This window comes from Alexandromys fortis, unplaced genomic scaffold (assembly GCF_014885135.2).
Source record: "Alexandromys fortis isolate MF-2015 unplaced genomic scaffold, M_Fortis_MF-2015_v1.1 scaffold_70, whole genome shotgun sequence".
In the NCBI taxonomy this organism is placed as follows: Eukaryota; Metazoa; Chordata; class Mammalia; order Rodentia; family Cricetidae; genus Alexandromys; species Alexandromys fortis.
Window position 1 is genome coordinate 7,644,626 of NW_026067955.1, and position 26,778 is coordinate 7,671,403.

Sequence of the window (26,778 nt, forward strand, 5' to 3'; positions counted from 1 at the left end):
CTCTCTCTCTCTCTCTCTCTCTCTCTCTTGTCCTGACTTAAGTTTGATTTGTTCCTCTTCCCTCTTTCTTTTCTTTTTCTTTTCTCTCCTCTGTTCTCCTCTCCTCTCCTCTCCTCTCCTCTCCTCTCCTCTCCTCTCCTCTCCTCTCCTCTCCTCTCCTCTCCCGGCTCTTCTGAAAGGACACAGAGGATGAGATCTCCTCTCCCACCTGTCCCCTTCTCCCACCCTAGCCTCTATCACCACCAGACAGCTTCCAGGTATCCAGTGCCAGGTAGGGCTCAGGGAAGCCCATCAGCCAGGGAGGGAGCCCTGACCCTGGAGAGGCCTCTCCTGAATGCTGCTGTGGGCTGCAGGACTTTGGGGATAGAAGGAGAAAGCCAACACGTATTGGCAGCTCTTTTCCTGACACACCTTTTCGGGGTGCCGAGAAACCCTGTCTATAGAAAGCTTTGGTGCTGAGGACTTTGTTTTAAATTTTATGATAGACAATCACATTTCTATTTCTGACATAGCATTGAACTTGCAGATTTGCATGAATTATTAATATCCTGGTGCATGCAGAGTCACAAAAATGAAGCTTTGACTCAGGTCTGAGGCTCCTCCAAGGAGAGAGCTGGAGCTAAGGAAAGGCTGCTGGGGGAAGGGTCACCTGTCTTTATCTTTCATTGCCTGACTTGCCTTTGGCCCCCATGGAGTTTCAGCCATCCCTTTTCCCACTCTGAGGCTGATGGAGCGGTTGCTCACTGCCACCATCTGCAGGGACACTGAGTACAGAGGAGCTTCTGGGATCTCTGACCCACTGGCCCTCCAGGCCATCAACCCCCCAGAATGCCATAGGCCCCTTCACTTGCCTGGCTATAATGAATCCAGTGCGGAGAGGCCCATACAAAGAACCTGGGAGCTATTTCGCCACTTTTGCTGACTCTGAGACCTTGCAGAGGAAAGAGGGTAACTACAGGTAGCTTGATGACAGTGGACACTGGGGACAGGCAGAAAGCAGGAAGGGCAGCAATTGGTTCCTTGGGAATTCCCAGTCTGACGTAGAGGCTGAACGGAATGGGTACATTCACATCTGCTCATATACACACAGACACTCACGTGCAAAGGAAATGATGGGCAGGAGGAGGAATGGAGCCAGAAGCTGGGAAACGGGGCCGGTGAGGGTGGGAGCCCAGAGAGGGCTGTGGTGGCTCAGACACGAGGGGTTGGAAAGATGACTATAGAGGCCAGTGGCTGGTCCTGAGCTAGGGATCACCTCCATAGCACCTTCACCAGCCACTGCTCAGTGTCTCCACAGGTTGGTGCCACTCTGGGGGCAGCAGCCAGTGATGTGAATGCCCAAAATGCTGGCAAGATTGAGGCGCCATCTTGGCCCCTTCCTTTTAATCTTCTGGTGCACACAGATCTCTTACAGTGGAGCTGCTCTCCAGAGTCTCACAGAAACATTAGGCCTGACCAGCTGAAGAGCAGGCCTTGTCCCATTTCACACCGACCTTCTAAATGTAGCCCAGGAGCCCACCACAGTGGAAACACACCCGGCCTTCGCAGGATGCCAGACAAATGGCTCAGACAATAGGGATTTGTTTTCTCTTGGGTTTGGAGGCTGAGAATGTGTCTGAGTTTCTGAGGTCAAGGTGACTCCATCAGGCAGGGCTGTTGATTTCTGAGCCCCTCTCCGCAGCCTGGAGATAGCCATCTTCTTCCTTGGTCTTTGCATGGCCATCCTTCTGACCTTCTTGTAGAACCCAGGACCACCAGCAGAAGAATGGTACCACCCATAATGTGCTGAACCCTCCCATGTCAGTTGTCACTTAAGAAAATGGGCCTGTAGAGATGGCTCGGCAGTTAAGAGCACTGGCTGCTCTTCCAGATCCTGAGTTCAATTCCTGGCTCCCACATGGCAGTTCCAGCTGTCTATGATGGCATCTGATGCCCTCTTCTGGTGTGCAAATATAGATGTGAACAAAGCACCTATATACATAAAATACATATGTACACCCATACCTAAATACATAAAATACATGCATATGCATGTACACATACACATTTTTTAAAAGAAAGAAAAAATGCACTGCAGGCTTGCCAATCTTACGGAGGCATTTTCTCAATTGAGAGTCCCTTTCCCAAATGATCCTAGTTTCTGTCAAGTTGACATAAAACTAGCCAGCACACATCATCATGTCTGTCTTTTTTTCATGGCTTCTGGGATCAAAGCTAAATCCTCATGTTTGCATAGCGAGCATGTTACTGATTGAGCTAACCCTCCAACCCGCTATATCTGTCTTCATCCCCGAGTTAGGTCGGATGAGGGCCCACCTACACAAGTTTTTAACTTCACCTCTACAAAGGCCGCGTGTCCGCATACAGTCATATCCTGGCGCACTGGAAGTGAGGATTGCAGCCAGAGTCCAGGAGATAAACTCACAGCAGGAGAGGAACCCCCGTGCTTGCCAGCTTCCTCCAGAGGTCATTCTTCCAACCAGCAGTAGTTGATCATTTATGTAGTCATGTACCACCCCGTCAATGTCAACTTTGTTCAGCTGACATTCATTAAGTGTCGCTCAATCAGGCACGGTGTCAGCGGGCTTCCTTTGTACCCCTAATCTCACTGCTTATCTTTACAACTTCCTAGAGACCAGGGGTCACCTGTCTCTCTGTCTCTCTCTCCCTCTCTCCCTCTCTCTCCCTCTCTCCCCCTTCCTCCCCCCCCCCCCCCCTCTTTGTCTGGTCTGTGTGGTGTACATGAACGAGGGCTCCACCTATTGAAGGGTGAGGAGACTGGTAGGCATAAGCATTTCCTGCCTGAGTTAGCTTGAAATGTTTTTCAGATATCCCCAGACAGTAAGGACAGAATTGCACAGAAGCCAGAGAATTCTCTTGTCACCCATGAATCCCTAAGCTCATGGGGAGACAGGTGCCTGTCACCCCCAGACTCCTCTTGCCCCACTTTTGCACACTCACCTCTCAGTCCTCGCTTCTCTAGGCTCTGCTGTGCCTGCAGCAGGGGAATCTGAGCTGAAAGCCTCCCACTTAATTCATTACAACTCAATAACACGACGCAGAAAGATGGCTCCGGTCTGGCAGGCTTTTCCTGACTGAACTAGCTTCTTGGGGGCCGGTGATTATTGGTGCTTAATAACTGTGTGTTGAACAAATTGATTAATTAATTGGAAGATCATCTTCATTCTCCATGAGAGAAATGATTATCTCTGGCATGAGGGTGAAACGGTGGCAGGAGACGAGACTAGGCTCAGTCGTCTGATGAAGACTTGAAGTTTATACAAACTGTTTTACAGACGTATACCACAAGACTAAGACTGGAGGGTGGGGGCAGAGAGAAAACAGTCCTCAGTGCATAATGCTTGCAGTCCGAGTCCAGTCCTAGTCCAGGTCTGTTTGGGTGTCTCCTTCTGTTTTCTCCCTAACATGCCTTACTGCTACTTCTTGACTAATAACTTCAGCCCACAGACAGGATTCAAGGTGGTGAGATGGCTCAGTGGCATAGGCTGTTGTCCTTAAGGCTGACAACCCAAGTTCAACCCCTGGAACCCACACGCAAGAAAGAGACTGACTCAAGCAAGCCGTCCTATGACCCCCAACATGCATGCCATAGCATACTCACACGTACATGTATAAATAAGTAAACTTAAATTTTATTTTAATTTATTTAATTCTAGCCTCCTGCTGTTTGAGTTGGCATGGAAGTCAGACACATGGGAGACAAGCCACCACCTAGTAGGGAGGAGGGCCAGAGAAAGAGGGGAGATCCCAGAGTACAGGCCGGCTCCCTAAAGAAAGACGGAGAGAGGACAGCGAAGTTCATGATGCTTAGGATAGCATGTTTGTGTGTGTCTATGTTAGCATGGCTGTGTGTGGCTACTAATTTATCCAACAGCTCAGCCAGAGTCTGAAATTCCTCTCAATAAGGTCAGACACCTCAGAAGTTCCTCCCTCCCTTCCTCCCTCCCTTCCTCCCTCCCTCTGTTCCTCCTTCCCTCCCTCCCTCCCTTTCTCCTTCCCTCCCTCTCTGGTTGTTTTTGCCTTTGTGTTTTGAGGTGGCACCCAGAATACCTTGTGCTTCTGTTGTGAGCTCTTTGTTTGGCATATTCACTACTCTCTTGGGTTCCTTTTGTTTCTCTTTTTGATAGGTCCCTAGTTCTCAGAAACCATTTTTTCAAAAAATTTTCTTGAATAATTATCTTCCTTCTTTTTCTACATTTCTTCTCTTTCTCTCTCTCTCTCTCTCTCTCTCTCTCTCTCTCTCTCTCTCTCTTTCTTTCTTTCTTTCTTTCTTTCTTTCTTGGTTTAACAGGATCTGATATATCAGTCACACTTTCAAACTAGATACATAGTTGAGGATGACCTTGAACTTCTAATATTCCTGCCTCCACCTACAGGTGTGCACCCACACTGAGTCTACATGATGCTGAGAACTGATGCTTCTCGCATGCTGGGCAAGCACTCTACTAACTGACCTGTATCTCCAGCCCCGGAAAGTTTTTCTGATGAGGGTGGGCTTTTCCCAGTTAGTTACCTAAAGTACCATGGATGTTACTGCTTTTTTGTTTAAATCTAAAACTGTCCTATCAAAACCCCTGCTCAAGTATTTGTTTTGAGAGATATAATATTCTAGGCAAAGGATTTTGTCTTTTAACTAGTGGCTTTCTTGACGTGCTAAAGATCCTGGCTTTTCCTCTGAGGCATAACCCTCCTGCTTCTTGGCAATTGGTTCTATATTGAAAATTATTTTCTCTCCAAAATGTTAAGGAATTACTCCATGGTCATCTAATTTCTAGATAAGAGATCTAATAACTTGATTCCTGGTTTTGTATATGACTTCTTAAAAACTTTGATTAAGTTTACATTTAGAAATATAAAACATTGGGCTGGAGAGATGGCTCATTGGTTAAGAGCACTGGATGCTCTTCCAGGGGACCTGGGTTCAATTTCCAGCACCCACATGACAGCTCACAACTGCCTGTAACTCCAGTTCCAGAATATCCAATGCCCTCATACAGATATGCATGGAGGTAAAACATAAATGTGAATAAAATAGAAAATAAAAAAAATTTAAAAGAAGAAACTTAAAATTTTGGTGTCTGGAGAAATGGTTCATGGTTAAGAGCACTTGCTGCTCTTCCAGAGGACCCAAGTTCAGCTCTCTGAACCCATGTCAGAGAGCTCACAGCCACCTGTAACTCCAGCTCCAGGGGATCCAAAGTCGTCTTCTGGACTCCTTGGACATCCACATGCCCAAGGCATATATATACATTCATACACAGACATAAAAATTGTTTTTTAAAAATATTTTTAAATAAAATTTGCAATGCTTATACCCTGATGGGAATCATATAGCCTTTCATTTCCCCTCCTTCCAGTCCTTCACTCCTCCTGTCTCCTCCCCCTTCTTCACACCCCAGTTCCCCTCCCTCCCCACCTCCATTTGGGTCCTCTGCTCTCATAATAGCTGGCTTTAGCAAAGTCACAGAGGTGAGTAGGTCTCCGCAGCTGGATGTTTAATCAGGAGCGGGGGTGGGGGGCGGGGGGGCGCTCTCTCTCTCCCTCTCTCTCTCTCCCTCTCTCTCTCCCTCTCTCTCTCTCCCTCTCTCTCTCTCCCTCTCTCTCCCTCCCTCCCTCACTTCCCCTCCCTCCCTCCCTCCCTCTCTCTCTCTGCTAGTACGTATGAGAGGACTAGCATTATGTACTCTACTTTGCTTCCTTGCTGATCTCTCCAGGACCCTGTGAGGACAGGTATTAATCACACATGCTTTCTGCGTCCCAGGTATCTGACCCAGCACCTGATATACAACAGCTTTCACTAACTACGCTGAATAATTGGGAGAAAACTGACCTCAGTGGTCCTAACTGTAGCATAAATGCCAGTTCTCCTGATTACACTGGGAAGTTGGGGTGACCTTGGAGATTATAACCTCAACATGATATCTCCGGAGCCCTACCAAGCCTGTCTTCAATTCTATTGCAGGGAGCAGTGTGTGCCCAGCCCTGCCCACCAGGGACGTTTGGCCAGAACTGTAGTCAGGATTGTCCTTGCCACCATGGAGGCCAGTGTGATCATGTGACTGGACAATGCCACTGTACAGCTGGATACATGGGGGACAGGTAAGGATGGCATTAACTCTTGCCTTTGATGTTCAGCTCTTCCTACCCTCAGCAACCTTGCAGAGAATAGCAGCCATCACACCTTTGGCCAGCCTGAGGGTTCTTTCCTCAGAAGACATTCTGAGTCCTACCAGGGAAACCCATCAGCTCACCCTTTCTCACCCTGTGTGTGCCACCCCTCCCCGAGTCTGACAGCCTTAAACTTGCACTGGGGAAGGAGACGAGTGAGCCCCCTGCTCCATTTCCCCTGTCTACACTAACAGAAGGAAGCAGTGCTACCAAGACGCCAAAAGAGCTAAGAGAACAAAAGGCCGTGCCTACATTTTGAAGTTATTATAGAAGTAGATTTTTATTCCAAAATTGAGTTATCTCTGAAAGATAATGACATCAGTTTGTGCTGTATGAATGCCTGAGAGCAGGCAGAGCAGGGGTCCAGAGAGACAGTGATAGCCTGGAATGATGCCAACCTGGCGGAGGGGACAGGCAACAGAACACATAACCGAGGAATTGCCTTCTGGGTACAACTGCACCAGCTGGAAGAGAGCGATGGGGCCTGGGCCGTGAAGAGGGAAAAACAAGAGCTGTGCAGCAAGTGACGAACTGGAGGTGGAGGACCACATGTAACCACAGACCCCTGGCCAGGTCCCCTTCCTCCACCACCCAGCCAGCCAGCCAGCGGAGTCCCTGCCTTTCACCTGACTCTGTGTGGGTGGATCCAAGTCTCATCTCCGGTCCCTGAATGTGGTTATTCTTTCTAGACAAAGTGAGAGGAGAGCATGTAGAAAACACATTCTTCGGGTAAGCGTTGGCGAACCAGCACTGATGGTCACACAGGCCTGTCTCCTTCAACTGAAGGAAATGAATTTTTTTTTTCTTTCTCCACAAAGGATTTTTATTTGGGTTTGTCAGAACTACTGTGCTTACTAGGTCTGTGATCCAGTCCCTGTTATCACAGGTCATAGGCCAAACCAAGAAGGGATACCAGGACACCAGGGGTCGCTGCTCTGCCTCTGCTGCTGAGGCTCCTCTTCCAGAGGGTCTGCAGGACTGGGCTCTTTCTCTGGAAGAATATCTGGGAAGGTGAAGGTCTGCCCATGGGCCAGCTGCACATAGGCCACTTTGTAGTCCGGCTTCTTGATTCTTACGTTCTTGTGCTCCCTCCTCCTGTTGGAGCCATGCTGCACCCGCGTGCGCACAGCAGCCACAGGAACATTGTAAATTTGCTCAAGGTAATTCCGGAGGTCCACCCTGGTCATCTCCATGGGGATCCGGAACTGCACAGTATCTTCAGGCTGGGCAGTACCAGGCCGCACCAGCTGGATAAAGAAGTTGGTTCGGAATACATGGAGCTGGGGGCCACCCAGCTGGTAGAGGGGGTACAACACATTCCGCGCCATGGCAGCCGCACCACCCGGTGAAGGAAATGAATTTGCCTGATCACCTGGAAAGCTGGCGTGACATGGTCAAACCGCCTGGTGACCCTTTGCTCTTCTATGAGGAGCCAGCCTCCACCTGGATCTCCCAATATCCTGAGCTTCCTCTCTCAGTGAAAAGAACACATCCCTTCCAAAGAGGCCCCGTGTGCTTTGTGCCCTCCACCAAGAGCACCCATCCTTGTGTGCATCACAGGTCCTTGCCTTCTTTAGGCCCCAGCTATCACTGTGTTTACCAGCCAATAGAATTCATTCTTATTGTAAAGATCACAGGTGCTTTGCTGCTTTGCAAATGATGTAGCGAGTCCTGAGGCTTTGTTATGAGAATTGTCATGTGGAGAGTCCTCCCCACCCCCAAAGTTCTACTACGTTTAAATGTGTAAGAAAAGTAAGTCTAACGGTGACTTCAGTCTCTGAAAGGCTATGACCCAGGGCTTGCAAATACAGTACTGAAATTGGTTTCCTGGTCTTTGTCTGGGTGACATGAGCGGGGATCATGGCTAAGTCACCCAGTGAGTCCTTTCTGGTGTGTGTGTGTGTGTGTGTGTGTGTGTGTGTGTGTGTGTGTGTGTGTGTGTGTTGATAATATCTCTCATAGCCCAGGCTGGCCTCAGTTTCACAGTATAGCCAAGTATTATCTGAATTTCTAAACCTCCTGCCTCCGTCTCCTGAGTGCTGAGGTACAGATGTGTGTCACCATGCCCATTAGTGTGGTGCTAGGGATCAAAGCCACAGCTTCCCGCATAGTAGGTAGGCACTCAACCAATGGACTTCCATATAGCTCCAGCACCTTTTAGATCTGACTAACAAAATCGGCATCCCCCCTGCTCTCCCTGGAGCTTTCCGAGTCTTTAGAGATATCTAGAAAGAGCCTATCTGCTAGCACTGGACTTATTGCTTACACCCTAAAATCCTTAAGCCTTGTGCCAGCATTTGTCTCCACAGAGCACAGGTTGTAGCTCTGGGAATCAAAGGGCTAGGCCTACCTTTTCGTCACATCTTCAGCCCCAAAGTAAGGAAATGCTGGGAACAGAAAGGACCCCTTTGTTCCAGCCTCATTCATGCGCTGAAAACTGGTGTCAGGGTTCTAGCAAGCTACCAGGCACCAGTAGAACCACCTCATTTGCCTCTCAGGGTTCCCCAAGGGCAGAAGTAATCCCAAGTGTCTCTTCTTGGAGTCTCACCCCAGATCCCAGAGCAGAGAAAAAAATTTCAAAACCACGGGCCTTCCAGCTTGCTTCCCAACCCGCCTCAGGAGAGTTCATGCAGAACGCCATGAGCATTTGGCTTTCCCGCCTCAACAGGCTGCCTGGTGTTTAATATTTTGTAAAATTGCCTCCATTAATTTTGTAGGTGACAGCTGCATTAGCCCACCCCAAATTATCATGAGCATATTAAAACCAAGCGGGTATAATAATGCGGGTCTCCCCAGATAGGCAGGATCCAGCTCAAATTAAACACGAAACGTAACTTGTAATTTAATTGAGCAATGTATCTGGTTGTTAATGGCAATATCGGACACATTAGATTGATACACTGGGAAGGAAGGGTGTTTAAGTAGAGAGCTAATCCCTGCTGTGATTACCCTCCTGTTCCACGGGCTGGTTATTGGTGTGCTTTGTGTAAAATTCATTAGCAGTCTTTGCTTGATCTCTAAATAAATAAGTTGTTTAAATTGTGGATGGGAAGAAAAGTAAAAAGAGGCGGATGATGGGAATAGATTAGCTTGTCAATATTTCATTCCTAGATCTTTTGTTTTGGGCATATGGATGTGGTGCCCTCTCCCCTGGAATACAGCCAGGTAGGACACTCTCTTCAGACATATGGACAGGAATATTCTGATGCAAGGGATCAGGTGTCTCAGAGATTCCTGAGGCCTGCAGAGCTCAGGGGTCTGTGTGGAGAAATCTGGATCTGGAGGCTGAGTGGGAGTTGGCAGTTTAGATAGTGGGGTCTTTCTTGCTCCTTGCCCTCCCCTCCCTTCTCAGCTCCTCCTTTCTTTCTCCTGCCTGCCCCCTTCCCTTCCTCTCCCTTTGTTCCTGCCCAGGGCAGCCTGCATCTTTCTCACTGCCTCTCTTCAGCCAGGTTCCTCTGCTCACACCATGGCTCTTAGAGGAGACAGCAGTAGCCTCTCCCTTGAGGAGAACTCTAAGCTCTTTCTCAATCACTCTCCTGCTCCTTTGTCACTCTGGGCACAGAACAGCAAAGATAGAAAAAAGGGCACCTGGTCTCTAGCTGCCTAGGCTAGCCCCCCGTATTCTGGCTGCTCTCAATCCCTCTTACACGATGCTGTCTGCCCACGTCTACTACGGTGTGGCCATTTGTCCTCATTTTACGCCATGCTTCCCTTATATGTCAGAATTCTTTTATTTGAGCCTTTTCATGCCTGAATCTAAGGCAAGAAGGTCAAATCTGCTGTGGTTTTTTTGTTTTGTTTTGGGTTTTGGTTTTTTGTTTTTGTTTTTTTTTTGAGTCAGGGTTTCTATGTGTATCTTTAGTGCCTGTCCTGAAACTCCAGGCTGGCCTCAAACTCACAGAGATCTGCCTGTCTCTGCCTCCCGAGTGCTGGGATTAAAGGCGTGCGCCACCACTGCCTGGCTAAAGATCTTCTGTGTTTTAAGGGCTGTAAAAACTTTTAATAAGAACTGGAGAGATGGATCAGCAGTTAAGAAATCTTTTTAAAAGTAACAACAGATAATGGCCTCCTGGCTGCCTTTCTGGATAATTCTACATGTTGTTGTTGAGACAGGGTTTCTCTGTGTAGCTTTGTAGTCTGTCCTAGAACTTGCTCTGTAGACCAGGCTGGCCTCGAACTTACAGAGATTCTCCTGCCTCTGCCTCCTGAGTGCTGGGATTGCAGGCATGTGCCACCACCACCTGGCAATTATGCACATTTTTGTTTGTTTTTGTATTTTTCAAGACAAGGTTTCTCTGTAGCTTTGGTGCCTGTCCTGGAACTAGCTCTTGTAGACCAGGCTAGCTCTGAACTCATAGTGATCCACCTACCTCTGCCTCCCAAGTGCTGGGATTAAAGGCGGGCACCACTGCCATTCGGCCTAGTTGTACACACTTTAAAGAATGAATTGTGTATATGGGAGTGGGTTGTGTGAGTGTGGTGCCAGGGGAGACTAAAGGAGGGCGTCAGGTTCCCTGGACCTGGAATTACAGATGGTTGTAAGCTGCCCAATGCAGGTGCTGGGAACAGAACTCAAGTCCTGCAATTCAAACTAGAGTTCTTGACTGCTAAGCCATCTCTCTAGCCCCTAGTATTATCTTATTTAATCTTCAATCAACCTGATGAGGCTTACCAATTCATTTTATGATAAGAAAGTGTTCTGTCTGAAGTTTAAGTCAGTTCTTCATTATCTGTATCAGAGTTAAGAAATAGATAATCCCCAACCCCAGAGGCTATTTCCCTCTCGTGCACAGGCTGCCTGCAGGGTAACCCCTTATTTTCACAAAGCCTAGTTGCTGTGACAATCAGCTTATGTCACCTGGGAAATAAACCCTGGACTGCAGTAAGGATAGCAAGAATTGTTAAAGCTGTTAAAGCACATTCAAGAAGCCAGGAAGCCAGCAGGGCCACACAAGAGACCGATATCTCCTGGCCTAAAGGCTGGAGCATTCCCAGATGCAGGACCTCCAAGCACCTACCTGCATGAGCTCACATAGTACCAAAGGCACCCCTCCTCCACCTTGGGGGCTCACTGGCTGATAAGAGAGAGAGCTAGCCCCTGCCTTGCGTCCTCAGATCCCAGGAAGAGCAAATAGCCTGTCTTTGGGAGTATGTAACTTGATGAAGGAGGAAGACACTTGTACCTAAGGGAAATTACACCTTGGCCGGAGGAACCACACAGGACTGGGAGAGAGGCTTCTGCGTGAGACTCGGGAGAGCACATACTAATAATCCCAGCACTCGGGAGCTTGAGACAGGAGGATTGCTGTGAATTCAAAGCCAGACTTCAATCTCCCAAGTGTTCAGGTGGAAGCTTCACCCCAACCCCTGGCATCCATATATGAGTCTTGAATGTTTAGGTGGGAGCTTCACCCCAGCCTTGGCATCCATATATCCAAAGAATCTGGGATGCTCAGGTAGAAGCTCCATCCCAAGCCGCCTTTCCCATCTCTCTCTCCAAACCCTGCTGCATCTCAGAAAGCCCATCAAATGATGACCCCTCTCCCAGAGATGCTCAAGACCACTCCCACAGGGAATTTAAACTGCCTCCCCCAGCTTTCCTGTCTCCTCTCTGGGGGGCTGGAAAGCCATCTGGGAGCGTGGTATCTGTTAAACCTGGGTTTTTTCTAATTCAGTTTGATCTGATCTGATTTGGATTATCACATCTGCGGAGAGGCTTATCGGGGTGCAGAAACTTTTCAACAAGGCATGCACCACCACCCCCAGCCTCATCACAGTGTTTCCAATGAAAAAGAAACAAAGTTTTGCATCATGACACTGATAATGCGCTCATCCTGGCTGCTAAGGAGACGGGGGGGGGGTGAAGTTTCCATGGAAACGGGGGGGGGGGCGGAGAGACTGGAAGGGAAGGAACACACCAGGCATTTCAAGTGAGGAGGGGTCTGTACAAATGCATTGAGAAGGCCAGCGAGGCCTTTGGCCCACAGCTTCATCCTGCTCTGCTCTCCCACAGGTGCCAAGAGGAATGTCCCTTTGGAACTTTTGGTTTCCGGTGCTCTCAGCGCTGTGACTGCCACAATGGAGGTCAATGTTCACCGACCACAGGTGCCTGTGAGTGTGAGCCTGGCTACAAGGGCCCTAGCTGCCAGGAGCGGCTATGCCCCGAGGGCCTGCATGGCCCAGGCTGCACCTTGCCCTGTCCCTGTGACACTGAGAACACTATCAGGTATGATCTGTGGACAGGTAAGCCTGGGGCAGGGGTTGGATGGGCCCCAGGATGGAGAAAGGCTTCCTGGGCTGTGGCTCCACCTCCAGAGTGGCCAGTCAGCAGCTAGAGTCAGGACGGACCTTAGGTCATCTGCCTCCTGTTCTCCACGGTCAGCTGCATGGGCTTTACAAAGAGTCAGTCTCAAGCCTCACATAGGAATAACTCACAGAAACGGGGGACTAGAATTGGATGGTTCTGGGGGCCAAGGTGGGTTGGGGTGATAGGGCTCATGGCACGGTATCTGATGAGCTATCTTGGAGAGTCCTCTTCTTCACCCTGAGCCTCTAACCATAAAAAGCCCCTCCCGGGACCCAGAGAAGCCCCGGCCAGGAGGGAAAACAGGAAGGACAGGTTGGCCTCTATGCCCAGAATGGCTTGGAAGTCTATGGACAGTAGCTAGTCTCTCCTACTTTCTGAGAGGACTGAGCCTAGGAAGCAGAAGAGCAAATGGTCCCAGCCTCCTGGCCTACCCCTTCCTGTTTGCTGCTCCTGCTGCCCAGCCTTCGGTAGAAAGTGGGACTGTCAGCCCCTGAGATGCCTCTCACTACCCTCTATCAGACTGCCTGCTATCGGGACAGTAAGGGGCAGACAGGTTGGCCTAGACAGTGGGTGTTCTGCAGATGGCCAGGCAGAGAAGGCCTCTGCTCTGAGGCCCCTCTTTACCTCCAGTGTCTGGTTTCTCACATGTCACCCTGGAACTTCCCGTCACAGCAAGCAGGGCATCGCACACGTATCAGTTTAGATGAATGTGATTCCTTGGTGGCCTCTCAGAGAACTATACCGAGAGAGCCTAGAGCCAAGCCAGCAGGTCTGTGCATGACTTGAACGTTTCTGTGCCTTGATATTCATTCAACAAACATGGAGTGCCCCCACAGGGCAGGCTAGGCCACAAAAGGGAAGCCCGGGTGCTCCCAGGACCTTAGATTCTGAGAATGCACTGATATCAGACACTTTCTAGAATATTCCTCCAATACCAGGCACATCCAGGAGTGTCTCATAGCCCTGCTTTGTGTCCCATGGCATACCATGAAGAATACATCACACCCAACATCAGAGGTTGACAAATATTAGGTAGAAATGCATGCCCCTGGCTCTGCTGGGTCCAACAGGTGTCCAAGTCACTGTGACCTTGGATATGTGCATAAAAGATCACAAGAAGCCGCCATGCTGGTCAGGAAAGGCGTCCTGGAAGAGGTGGCCTTTGGCCCGGACTGAAGGAGAGGGTGAGAAGGCTAAGAGTCCTAAGTGTGGAGATGAGAACACAGCTCGTAGGTGGAAGACAGCGCTGGCACACCCCATCCCTGCTGGGAAACCGAGAAGGCTGATGAGGTTTCCATTCAGGAAGAGTCCCCACCACAGAGATCCACTCAAGCCCCAAATTAAAAAGCCATTGTTTTCCTCTCACGCCCAGGCGACCGTGCCCTGCATAGTTAATCTTCCTTCTGAAGGAGTCCTCCATGTATTATTAATCTGGAAGGACTCCCTCTTCTCTGTCGCTAATCTCAGCCCATCCAATATTAATGATTGTTTGCTTTGCTGTCTTTAACGTGTGTCATGTCTCAAGGAACCGGGAGGCAAGAGCCCTCCTTAGGCACGGGTCCTTGGGAGGGGCCTGCCGGCTCAGCTCCAGGCAGGCTGCTTCGACTTCAAAGCACTACCTCCGTGGGGAGAGCCTGGACCCCCAAGGACACCAGCACCGTGCCTTGTCCACCTCTGTCACCACTGCCTCAGTCTTCAGTGACAGGAATCACTGAATTCATTTTACACAGTGCATCCTTCTAGGTAGCTCTGCTCACTTGCTTCTTAAATATTCACCTTTCCCCAAGTTCTGACTCCCAAAGACGCTTCCAGTCAGTGCCAAATGTCCAGGTCAGATAGGGGAAGCAAGACTTTGCGATGAGAACCTCTGGTTTGACTGAATCCTTGCTGCTCCTGGTTTTGTCCTAAGGCACCCAAGGACAGGTCTCTCTCTTTGTGTGGACACAGCTCAGCCTTCTTCCTCCCATGAAGCTTTGGTTCACTATAGATAGAGCCGTCTCTTGGGATCTAAAGAAAGCAAAGACCTGCAACTAGGGGTGTGCCTCAGTTGTTAGAGCCTTTGCCTGGCATGCATCCATCTCCAGTACAATATAAACTGGGCATGGTGGCACACACCTGTATTCCAGCACATAGGAGACAAAGGCAAGAGGATCAGAAGTTCAAGGTCATCCTTGGCTACTTAGAGGCCGGAATGGGCCCTATGAGATCTTATTTTAAAAAAAGAAAAATAGGAAGGGTGGAAGGAAGCAAGGAAGGGAAGGAGGAAGGAAGGGAGAGAGAGAAGGGGAGAAAGGGAGGAAGGGAAGGAGGGGGAACAGATGGAAAGGACCTACAATTCCAATCTTAAGGCAATTAAGTTGCAGGTAGTGGGTGGGGGTTGGTCCCCTCGGTCCTAGCTTTAGATCTACTGTTAATCCCAAAGATGAGAGGAAAAAGGCCACCAACCCAAATCATCATGGGGAAATTAATTAAAGCAAGCAATTGATTAAAGCAAGCTTTTTTTTTATTTGGGTATATGGGCTGCCTCCCCCTAAGGCAGGCTTCAAGAGGTCAGCATTGGCTGTGAGGAAGACAAGGCTTTTATAGCTCAGGGGTAAGGAGTTTCCAAATGAAGGATTTCTCAGGCAAAATAGACAGAGTTACAGGAGCTGAATATAAGCGTAGCAATTATTCTTAACAACTTCCTGGCATGGTTACAGGGTGGGCAGAACAAGATTGCCATAGGGGGGTCATATAAACTTTAAAAACAAAGCTAGGGTTGCAGGATGGTTATAAATCACCTTTTGAAACAAAGACATGATTGCCATTCCTCGAATGTGCAGTACAGACCACTTGTAGTTCAGGTGACAGGGGGCGCATAGCCCAGTCCTTGGAAAACAGGTTTAATCATAACAGGAATGAACCTAGTTCATCTTTACTATGAGATGGCCTTTTAAGTCTAAGATGGAGGCAGGCTGGTTCTTTACTACCTGCCTAAGAAAATAACCCTGTTGTATACCCCCTCTCCTCTCTGTGTCCGTCTCCAGTCTCATATCACTCTGGGTCATCACAGGGACAACTTCTCTTGAGGTCTTTAGAAGTAAAACAGAGGTGAAGTCACCAAAGGCCTCATTTCTTCCTGAACTTGTGCAGAACTGGGAATAAATGGTGGCTTCCAGTCTCCAGAATCCTTCTGAGAAGAGACAGGACTCTAACCCCAGCCATATACAGCTTCTCCCTGCCCCTTCCCTCTGGCTAGCTTTCACAGAGAGCTTTTGGGTTGCCCTGGGAAGGAGCAGGGCTGGGGAGCTTTGTTTCCTCTATGGGCTCTGTGAAAACACAAAAGAGACCACCTTGCTCCATAGAGCATTCACCTTGAGGACAGTGTCTGGGTGTCAGGCCTCTTAAATGTTCTCTCCAAAATTGGATTGTCATAGATGAATTCCAGCAGCCATGATGGCAGATTACCTTTGAAAGATTTGATTTAGCCAGCAGATGCCACAGAGATAGAAATCTCATCAGAGCAAAAGAACGGCAGAAAAGCCCACTCTGTGAAGCTGCTGCACGCATTGTGTGGTTTTCGGCTCCTGTTAGCTGGTGATTAATCTGTGTCTGGGGAAAAGGAAGAAAATCAGGGAAACCTGACAGAGGAGGCAGCCTAAGCATCAGTGATATGGACTTGGGTCCAAGCCTCCCCTAGCACTGCCTGAACAGCCATGTGACCCAGGGGTAGGGAGGCCTTGGCAGGGGGACATGCAGGCAGAAGATTGTCATGAGTCCAAAGTCTGGGCTTCAGAGTCTCAAAAATAAAAAAAAAAAAAAAATAAAAATAAAAAGCCAAATCGTCCGCTGTCACTCCTCAGCATCTTCTCAGAGGGACTTTTAGAGAATTACAACAGATCATCCAATTAAGCAAATGTCCTGGTTCTAGAAATAGAACTGTAGGGCTGGGGATGTAGTGGAGCTGGTGGAGTGTTTGCCTGGAGTCTTCGTTACTGCCCTGTTGCTGTAAAGAGACCCCAGGACCAAGGCAACTGTAACAGAAGGCATTTAATGGAGTTTGCTTACAGTTTCAGAGGGTCAGTTCATGATCATCATGGTGGCAGGCAGGCAGGCAGGCAGGCATGGTGCTGGAACAGTGGCTGTGAGAGCTTACATCCCGACTCACAGGCAGCAGGTAGAGAGAGAGCAAGTGTGGGCCTGGCATGAGCTTTTGAAAGCTCACAGCCCACTCTCAGTGGCACACCTTCTCCAACAAGACCACACCTCCTAATCCTTTCAGAACAGTTCTACAACTGGGGACCGTGCATTCAGGTGTATGAACCTATGGGGACCATTCTCATTCAAGCCGCCACGCCCAGTGCACACCAAGCCCGGGACTCCATCCCTAGCACCCAATAAACTAGGTGTACCACCTGGAATCTCTGTCCTTCAGAGGTGGAGGCAGGAGGAATAAAAGACCAATTTCAGCTTCATAGCAAGTTAAAGGCTAGCCTTGGCTACATGAATCCTGTGTCCAAGTTAAAAAAGAAGAAGAAAAGAAAAAGACTATGGGGTGTGAGGAGGAAAGAAATGGGGTTTGAGAGACGGCTCAGCAGTTAAAGCAAATACTGCCCTTGTAGAGGATCTGAGTTCAGATCCCAGTACAACTGTGGTTTTCATATTTCAGATCATGACTTTAGTATGGGGGGACTTGTTTTGTTTTAGCTTGAGGATATATTTCTGTGGCTCATGTTTTGTTTGTTATAGGTTTCATTTTAAGATCTATTTATTTACTTTATGTGCATTGGTGTTTTGTCTGCATGTATGTGTCTGTGTGAAGGTGTCGGATTCCCTGGAACTGGAATTACAGACATTTGGATGCTGGGACTTGAATCCGGCTCCTCTGGAAGTGAAGCCAGTTCTCTTAATCACTAAGCCATCTCTCCAGCCCCTGTTGTGGAGTTTTGTTTTGGGGTTGTTTGCTTTGTTTTTGTGTGTGTGGTAGGGGGCAGTGGTACTGAATTGAACCTAAAGCCTCAGATATACTTGGCAGGCACTGAATTATATCCTTAGGCCTAAAATTATGACTTTGTATATAATTTGCATATTTTGTTTAATCTTAAACCATTAGCTATTTGGAGAAACAATGAAAACCTAGATAACACTCCAACACTCCTCCTCCTTTGTTTTGTTTATTTGTTTGTTCTTTTGGAGAGGGGTGTGTGTGTGTGTGTGTGTGTGTGTGTGTGTGTGTGTAGCCCTGGTTGGCCTGGAACTCACTATGTAGACTGGGCTGGGCTTGAACCCACAGAGGTCTGCCTGTCTTTGCCTCCCAAGTGCTGGGAATAAAGGTGTGTGCCACAACGCCTGGCATCTAACATTCCTTCTTACGAACAGTCTTAACGCACTTAACTAGCACCTTCTTGTCAGAGGAGACATAAAGCACAGGATAAACATGGCCAGACCTTGGTTCAAATCCCAGCTCCATCATTCACCCACTTGTCTGCGTGACCTTGGGCAGGTCCCGAACCTCTGGGTACCACCTGCAACATGGAGGCTCCCATTCCTACCTCACAGGTTTGTGGAAGATAAGAAGTATGTGTGTGAGGTGCCTGGTGCTTCCATAGCCTGGTCACATATTATTTATTATTATTCAAATTGCTTCCATTTTCTGCAGTTATAAATAATGCTTCAGGGAACATCTCTGTGCATAAATCTTCCTCCGCAACCATGATTGTTTCCTTAGGATAGATTCTTAGAAATGGAATTACAAGGCCGAGGCTTCTGCATATATTTAGGTCTCCTGATACATAACCTCAGATTGTTTGGAGACCTTTGCCAGCATTTGAAAAGCTCGTCCGTGTTTTGATAGAGAGAAGGTAATATCCAATTGTTGTTTTGACTGGATGATTAATGAGACTAAACATTTTCTGAAGTGATTATTAGCGGCTGGTACTTATTATGCCAGAACCGTCTGCTCTGGTCCACCCCCTCATTTTCTACAAGAACACTAGGGCCCCCTAGAAGAAAGGCCGGCTGGCTGCTCACAGTTAGTCTCTTCATTAATTCGTTCATTTAAGCATGCCATGAGGTCAGCACTTCCCCTGGGCCAGGAACCCCACTGAGCCCTGAGAGGTGACAAGACTGACAAGGACTCTTCCCCAGGGAGCCGAAGCCTAATGGATAGACAGAAAACAAACAAGTCAACAGACGCAGAAAATAATTCTACACAGGGCCAGGGCTGTCGCTCAGCTAACAGAGTGCTTTCCTAGCAGACGCGAAGCCTTGGGTTGGAATTCCAGCACCGCATAAAACCAGGTGTGGTAATGCTACCCAGTGGTACCCTAGCACTGGAGAGGAAGAAGTTCAGGGTCGGGAGCTGGTGAGCGAGGTTAACCAGGAAAGTTGCTTTGCCATCAAGCTTGGTGGACTGAGTGTTAGGCCTGGGACCTACATGGTAGGAGAGAGTTGACTCCCACAAGTTGTTCCCTGACTTTCACACACGAGCCGTGGCATCCGTGTGCCCTTACACTTACACAAAAAATAAATAAATAATGCAAAAACTAAATCTCAGGATCATCCTCAGCTATAGAGGAAGTGTAAGGCTATATGAGGACCTGGGCTTAAAAAAAAATAGCTAAATATGGAGAAAGCAGTGTGCATTCCTAGGTGCGTAAACTGGACAATGATAGGACCTGGATCTGGGAGCCAGCACCAACCCGGGGACTCCCAGCCCCTGTCCTTGTGGAACTTAAAGGAACCAAGCCTAGCACTGCTGCAGGCCTTCCCAGATCAGACCTGAGCTGGATTCCAGGGCAGGGAGGAGGCGACCCAGGAGCAGAGCAGCTTGTTTTTCCACTACCTCCGCTGTGCTAGTCCAGGCTGGCCGAGAAGCAAATGCCAAGTGTGAGAGATCCGTGCGCCCATGTGGTGAAGGAGGTGCTTGCCTAGACTGCGGGGAGCAAGCCCTGGGCTGGTTTCTAGAACCATGCAAGAGAGAAACTTCAAAGGGGTCGGGGAGTGGGGAGGTAGATGAGCGCTGGGAAGGGCTGCTAGGCCTGACACATGTGAGAGCGCAAAGGAAGCGGGATTCTGAGAAAGTGAGGGAGCAAAGGAGTCACAGGAGCCCATCATCAGAGAGCCCAGGCCTCCCAGGAGTGCCCACCTTAGTGTCTGCTGAGATCGTCCCAGGGAAAGGGCTCAGCCTGTGGACTCAGCGGATGGTGTCATGCGTCAGTACTCAGCAGGGCACACTATTACTACATTTGGGGCTCCTGATCAGGAATGGATATTGGCTACCAACCAGACCCCTGTCAGTCAAAGTTCTGGCTACTACTCTGGCTGCCAGCCAATGGTTCTTTCTGTAGCCTTGACAGATAAAAGAGGGAGAAGGCTTGCTCTGTTACAGAACCTCAGGAGGCCCAAGTACGGTTCCCTCAGGGACAGACATTGTCAGGGAGGAGTCACCCTACCCTGAGGGCTTGTTTTAATTCTATCGATGCCCACGCTATGGAGAGCCACTGGTGTCGTGGGTGCCCTCTGATGTGATCCTACCTTAGGAATCTGCTGTGGGTGAGAGGTGAGTGATGAGAACTCTGAACTTCAGAGTCTCTCAGTCAAGGGAGTATAGCCCTGCCCTATGCTTTGGGCTGGTTAGTTTTATAAAGAATATACATTGAGAGTGGGTAGCTCAGTTGGCAGAGTCCTTGCCTGGTGTGCAGGAGGCCTGGGTTTGATCCCAGCATTGCATAAACGGCATGGTGATCCATATGTGTCTTCTTAGCCCTTGGGAGGTGGAGGCAGGCGTACCAGATATTCAGTGTCACCCTTGGTTACATAGGGAGTTCAAAGGTAGCCTGGGCTCCACGAGTCCCTGTCTCAAGAGAAAAAAAAGAAAGTGCATTTTGGGAATCAGAAGGCCTGGGTTCTAATTCTGGCCATGTACCTCCTTGCTGAATGACTTAGGCAAGTTACTTAATTATGAGTCTTCATTTCTGGGAACTAACAAGACCATGTATGGCCATGGCTTCTTCTCATAAACAGCAAGACATGACTAGCTTAATCACAGGGGTCTGTGGCTCTCACTACCATGGGAAGGCAGAGGAGGGGGCAGAGTTGCCTGAATGCACACAACCCTGAACGCGATGCCCTCGTCTCCCTTCTTTCCCCTGCTCAGCTGCCATCCAGTCACTGGAGCTTGTACCTGCCAACCTGGCTGGTCAGGCCACTTCTGCAACGAATCCTGCCCTGCCGGCTACTATGGCAACGGTTGCCAGCTGCCCTGCACCTGCCAGAATGGCGCTGACTGCCACAGCATCACTGGGGGCTGCACTTGTGCCCCAGGCTTCATGGTGAGTCAGAAGGGGCCTCTCATAGCCTCCCTGGTCCCTAGTGGGCCAGCTCCCATACTTTTGGCAATCTGGAATGTGACCCTCTACCTAGGATTAAGGTCTAGGGCTGTGTCTGTGTCACCTTCAGACGCAGCGTCTGTGTCCAAGAGCCCTTGGAGCTGCTCTCCAAGGCTTGTAACTACAACGGTAATAGGAGAAGGCGTTTGTCTGTCCATGTTCTCGATTCTGCAAATGTCTTCCTCTGTCTTCAGCTCTGCCCAGTCCTCCTGTGCAGACAATATTTTCACAGCATCATCACCCCAGCTCACATAGCAGCTTTGTATTCTCCTTTCTACTTATTTATTGATTCTGAAACAAGGCCTCGCTATATAGCCCCAATTGGCCTAGAACTCACTGTGTAGACTGAACTGGCCTCAAAATCACAGAGATCTACCCACCTCTGCTTTCGGCATGCTGGGATAACAGGCATGCACTCTCAAGCTGGGCAAGGTTAATTCTGTGTATGGGTTGGGGGTGTTGTGTGTATAGGGGGGAGGGGATGTCCTGAGGATTGAACCTACAGGCCCCCCCCCCACGGGAGGCAAGTGCACTCACTGCTGCTAAGCTCCAGCCGCACCCCCATTCTTTCTTTTATTCACATTTCTATATTACTGCTCGGACCTCTTAATTTTCATTTCAGATGGCTGCCTCAGAGCAGGAACTGATAGATGCCCGTTTCCCCCAGCCCTTCCCTTCCTGCAGAATATTAGGATTGTCCTATGTTCACAGCCAGTGTTGCAGTGAGCATCTTCTTACATTCAGCTCCCTACCCCGCTCTCCCGTTGAATTATTTCCTTCGGGTGAATTCCCAGGTCAGCGGGCACAATATATTCATGGCTCTTGATGGATGTTGCCAGATCACTTTCCCAAAGGGTTATATAAATCTATGCCGTCGCGGGTTGTATATGCATGCGCCTTGTTCAGAACAGTTTTTGCATGCTTTTTTTTTCCAGTCTTGCTAATTATATAGGTAGAGAATGGTTCCTAAATGTTGCTCTCATTTGCATGTCTGATTACTAGGTAGAGCGAACATTTCCCTACGTGTTTGTTCACTGTTTGTATTTCCTCATCAATCATGCTGGTCTTTACAAGGTTTGATTTGGGGGGAAGTTGACATTGGGAATGGGATATGCTCAGCTGGTCTGAAGACCCCCGTACTTAGGCGTCCCTAGGGACAATGACCCATTGTGCTTTGAGAAGTGTTTGTGGAGTTGGAGCCTGTGCCCAGGTCACACACATCCTGGCTGCCCTACCTACCAATCATGTGACCTTGGACCCACTCTCTTGGGTTCTGTTTATCCTCTGTAAAGGGATTCTCACCTTACAAGGTTGCTTACAGGCACGAAGAAGGGATTCCTGGAGCCTTGGTAAATTACAGGTCAGATTCAGCATGTCTGTGATGTGGCTGAGGCTTCTTTATATATCTGATGAGTTCCCACGGGCTGTGGGTGCTGCTGACCAGTGGTCCTCACAGTGGAGAGAGCAGGTGCATAGCAAGGTTTTCTTCTTTCTTTCTTTTCTTCCTTTCTTTCTTTCTTTCTTTCTTCCTTCCTCCCTTCCTTCCTTCCTTCCTTCTTTCCTTTCTTCCTTCCTAAAGTTATTTGTTTTTAAGATAGTCTTATGTATTGCAGGTTTTCTGACTTGCTAGATAGCAGGGATAACCTTGAACTTTGCAGTAGGCTGCTGGAGGGACATTCTGTCCCTCTCCTAGCCCCTGACTGCTAAGGAAGGTCTATGACTTTGGAATGACTTCTCTCAGGTTCCAGGTCCTTCCTATACAAATGTGAACAGACAGGGAGGAAGAACCCACTGATTTTGTTTTTAGATAGAACCTTATGTAGCCGAGGCTGGACTTAAACTATGTTGCTGAAACTGACCTTGAACTCCTGATCTTTCTATCTCCATCCACTGAGTGCTGGAACTACAGGTACACATCACCATTTTATGTAGTGCTGGGGGTTAAACTCAGGGTTTCACGTGTGCTAGGCAAGCACTCTGCCAGCTGAGCTGAGTCCCCAGTCCTGAGGGGCTGATTTCTGAGATGGTTTACTAGGCAAACTTCATGAATGCATTGGCACACCCAATTAGGGACTGGTTGAAAGTCGTCATTGTCTGGTAATGTCCCTTGTCATGGCCCTGCTCATACTCTCCCTCCTCGGTTTCCCTGCTGTCTCCTGTTGTCTGCACTGCTGCTCAGAAAAGAAAATGGAGGTTCCAGGAGGGTTGGGGAAGGGAGCATTTGTCTGTTCTTGTGCTTGCTGCCCCCAGCCAGGGATCCACTGGAAGCTAGGCTGCTGCCTCCCATCTAGAACAGAAATGACTTCCTGTCTTTGAACTTTGCGGGGTTTGGTGATCAGATTATCAGCATCCTCTCAACATTGGGCCCTGACTACCTGGCGTTCTAAACTGGCGCACAGGACAGACTGTCCTGGTGAGACCCCATGAATTCCCACTCCTGCTCAGCCTCATTATGTACCTGAAGAGGCTTTCCCGGGGCCTGTGGTGCTGGACAGGGGCTGCTGGAGGTGATTACAAAGCATTCGTTGTTCTCAATGGCCTGATTCATTCCCAGGAGCCTCAGGCTCCAGGGGGGCGAAGCCATTACTCCTGCCTTGCCCCAGTTTCTGAATGATGTGACTTCCTGCAATTAGCCCGCTTGGTAATATGGGGGATGGGGCCATCAATCAGCAGAGTAGACTAAGCCCAGTCTCCCCCAGAGCATCCCACAGTCAGTAATAATTAGCGGTGCCTTTGTGTTCGTTGATTTGTGACTACATACCTGCCCATGTGCTGAAAGATTTCATGGCACAAGGAATTAATAAAGAGCTATTTTAAAAGCTCATTTCTGGGTGTTGGAGATTTAGCCTAAACTTGGCAACATTGGCTATGCTACTTTACCTTGCTGGACCTCAGTTTCCCTACCCATGTAGGATGGGAGGAGTCTATCAGCCTTACCTGCTGCTGTGATTGAGTAGCAGCAGGGTAGTGAGTGCATGCTAGACAAGCGCTCTACCTACTGAGCTACACCCCCAGATCCTCTCCAAGGGCCCTTGAGAAGGATGTGAGGGCAACTTTATGAACATTGCCCCTGTGAGGGCTGGGATGGGCTGCAGGTAAACGTGAATGGCATTGATGAGTTAGGATAGAACTGCCCTTGGGAGCTCAGGGACTTGACTCCACTCCATGAGGCCACGGGGACACAGGGCAGGAATAGACATGGGCTGATGCTGATGACTCCTGATGATTGTCCCTTCAATCCTAAGACTTTGATGTTTATGATGCCAAGGACTCGGGGTGTGGTAAGACTCATCAGACACCCATCCAGCCATCAAGGACCTTGTCCGATCGTAATGATACTCAGTCTAGTGGAGAGCACTCATTGTGTTCTTGCTGCATGCATCATCTGGTTTATGTCTCATGAGAGCCCTACAGACATATATTGCCACTTTCCTCGGCTTGCAAATGAGCTGAAATTTAGGCAGGGAAAGAAACTTGGCCAGGATTAGAAAGCCAGAAGTGGCAGGAGCCACTCCATGCTTGAATGGTAATGAGTGTTGATGGACGAGACACTCCACAACAACACAGACCAGAGTTCAAATCCCAGCTTTTTACTACCGCCTTTGCCTATGACAAGTCCTAAATCCTGCTTAAGCCTGACTGTCCTCATCTGTGATAAGGGGCTTTGTGGTGAGAGTAGGGTGCTTCCCATATGTGAGTTTGCAGATCAGTGTCTAAAGCACAATAGGTACCTGCTCAGACGCCAAGCAATGAGGGTAGAGAGTAGATGTGGTTTGTCAGGTCCAACACACGTGCGATGCCCAGAGAGTATCAAAGTGAGCTGCATCCAGGCATCCCAGGAGAGACAGATTCATGAGCATATACATTGCTAGCCTATGCTGGTCTATACCAGCACCTGTGGGCCATTCTGACTTGTCCCTCAGGAGGTCCTGTGAAATGTCACTGTCATCATGGGAAGAGACAGAGGTGAGACCATGAGTAGAAGAAAAGAGGGTCACTTTCCATGTTAGCTTAGCCTTGATAAAAAGATCACCCAGGGCCTCCATTGGTGAGGGGCATGAGTCCTTCCTGATGCAGGAAAATAATTACTGGGCTAGAAGGGCAAGGACACAGTTATACTTTGGGTTCTGCTCATGTTTTAGGGTCTGTTTCTCCTTTGGAAAAATAGGAATGAAATTCTCAGCCCAAAGGAAGCTCTGGGACATCAGGAGTGCTTCAGATGGGGGTCGAGCAGGATTTCAGCACCTTGGACAGTATCATTCACCTCTGCTGGCTACTCTACCAGATTAAGACTACTCCAGCCTGAAGGAGGGGCAGGGCAGTAGGGAGAATGCCATGTTAAAGTCCTGGAGTACCCGTAGCCCTGTCCTGGCAGTGTCTCTGACAGGAAGGGGGACCCTTTCTTTCCCAGTACTCTGGCTAGAGAAATAGCTCAATTGTACATGAGGGGGCAGGCCACGAGGAACCATTCACACTCCTGCAGGCTGGATACATTTTTTTTTACCCTTCTTTGTGATTCCTCATTGCCACCAAAGGAAATGTTCATCTCTGCTTCTGTCACTCTCCAGTCCCAGTTCATTTGCTGTGTGACCACACGTGACCCTCTTTGCCCCAAACCTGTCTCTTTTCTTTCGTCCTTGCTGCACCCCTTATCTTCATTGCATCTGTGAGCATCCTGTCCAGCTTTCCAGACATCGTCACAAAACTTTCCCTAGAGATGCCTTTCTGTGGGATTCACAGTCAACACCCCTTCTGTGTTCAGAGCCCATGGCTCCCATTCAGTCTGCCTCCCTGAGAACAAGGGCCAGTCTCCCCTAGCCTTATACCGCCGAAACACCACCCACTCTGCCTGCCACATCAACAGCTTGCTTGGTGAAGTCCTTAATGAATGAAACCCTTGGGATTATAGCAGTACCACTAATGTAGATGTTTCCAGACTGACATCTGTAGGAAGGGAGATTCGGGCCACTTGCTGGTGAGGTTGGGACTTGAATCTTTGCCACCTTCCATGAGCCTAACTGAGGTTTGTTTGTTATTGTTACATTTATTTATTTATTTTGTGGGTTGCATGCATAAAGAACTTGCACGAGTCCGTTCTGTCCTTCTACCATGTGGGTTCTAAGTACTGAGCTCAGATCATCAGATGTGGTGGCAATCATCCTTCTATCCTCACTGCTGAACCATCTAGCCAAACCCCTCTCTCGGGGTTAAAGCAGTAACTGAAGAAGCTGCCCTTCAGCACCACCTCTGAGCTCCCGGAGCAAAGGTGTACTTTAGACAACTCACCTTACACAGTGTAGAGGTGACAGAGACTTGGAACCAGACACTCTGCCTTCAGATACCGGCGTCGCTCCTTTTTATAGCTATGTGACCTCAGACAGGATACCATCTCTCTCTGCCTGTCCTTTATGATATGTGAAAAGGAAGCGGTCATAAATCCCTAGGATTCGTATGCTGATCAAGCTAATCTGGTGCATGCAAAGCTTGTATTAGTCATCTTTCAACAAGTGTCAGCCATGATGGCCATGCTCAAAAGGTTGATGCCACTGATGCCAATTGATGCTGCTGGTGCCCACTTGAAGAGGCCTGGGAGCCTGTCTGGAATGCAGATGCAGATGGGATGAGAAGAAGGGAACCCTCAACTGCAGCTTCCTCCAGGGTGGAAGCTGTAGGGCAGCTATGTCTCCAGAAAGGACAATAGGCTTTCTCAGCACAGAGGAAACGTCTAATTTCTCAGTCCTGAGCATGTCTCTGCTACCCGCCACACCTCTCTTTTATTAAGTTACTGATGGAGCCTCCTGCACACTTGGGTCTAGAACTAATTGCTGTCTCGACAGTGCCTGCAGGGAGCAGGCTGGAAGGTCGCAGCCAAGCTGCAATGACTTGATTTCCCAGTCCCTTCCGACAGCCTCC

The 26,778-nt window shown here is 48.9% G+C and overlaps 2 protein-coding genes across 10 annotated transcripts in view; one reads left to right on the top strand and one right to left on the bottom strand.

Moving 5' to 3' along the window:
* The window catches only part of Megf11 (multiple EGF like domains 11), a 330,639-nt gene that overhangs the window by 253,139 nt on the left and 50,722 nt on the right, over positions 1-26,778 (top strand). For all 9 annotated transcript variants that reach the window (XR_007593522.1, XM_050151800.1, XM_050151803.1 and 6 more), the window contains exons 8-10: positions 5,984-6,120; positions 12,203-12,415; positions 20,634-20,808. Coding sequence is in view for 8 of the 9 variants with exons in the window: in XM_050151800.1 (XP_050007757.1) it covers positions 5,984-6,120; positions 12,203-12,415; positions 20,634-20,808 (525 nt within the window). In the remaining variant the exon portion in view is untranslated. The remainder of the gene's footprint in view (positions 1-5,983; positions 6,121-12,202; positions 12,416-20,633; positions 20,809-26,778) is intronic.
* Positions 7,077-7,529, bottom strand: LOC126507427 (39S ribosomal protein L23, mitochondrial-like). Its single transcript, XM_050151812.1, has one exon. The coding sequence runs from the start codon at positions 7,515-7,517 to the stop codon at positions 7,077-7,079; it is 441 nt and encodes a 146-aa protein (XP_050007769.1). The 5' UTR covers positions 7,518-7,529.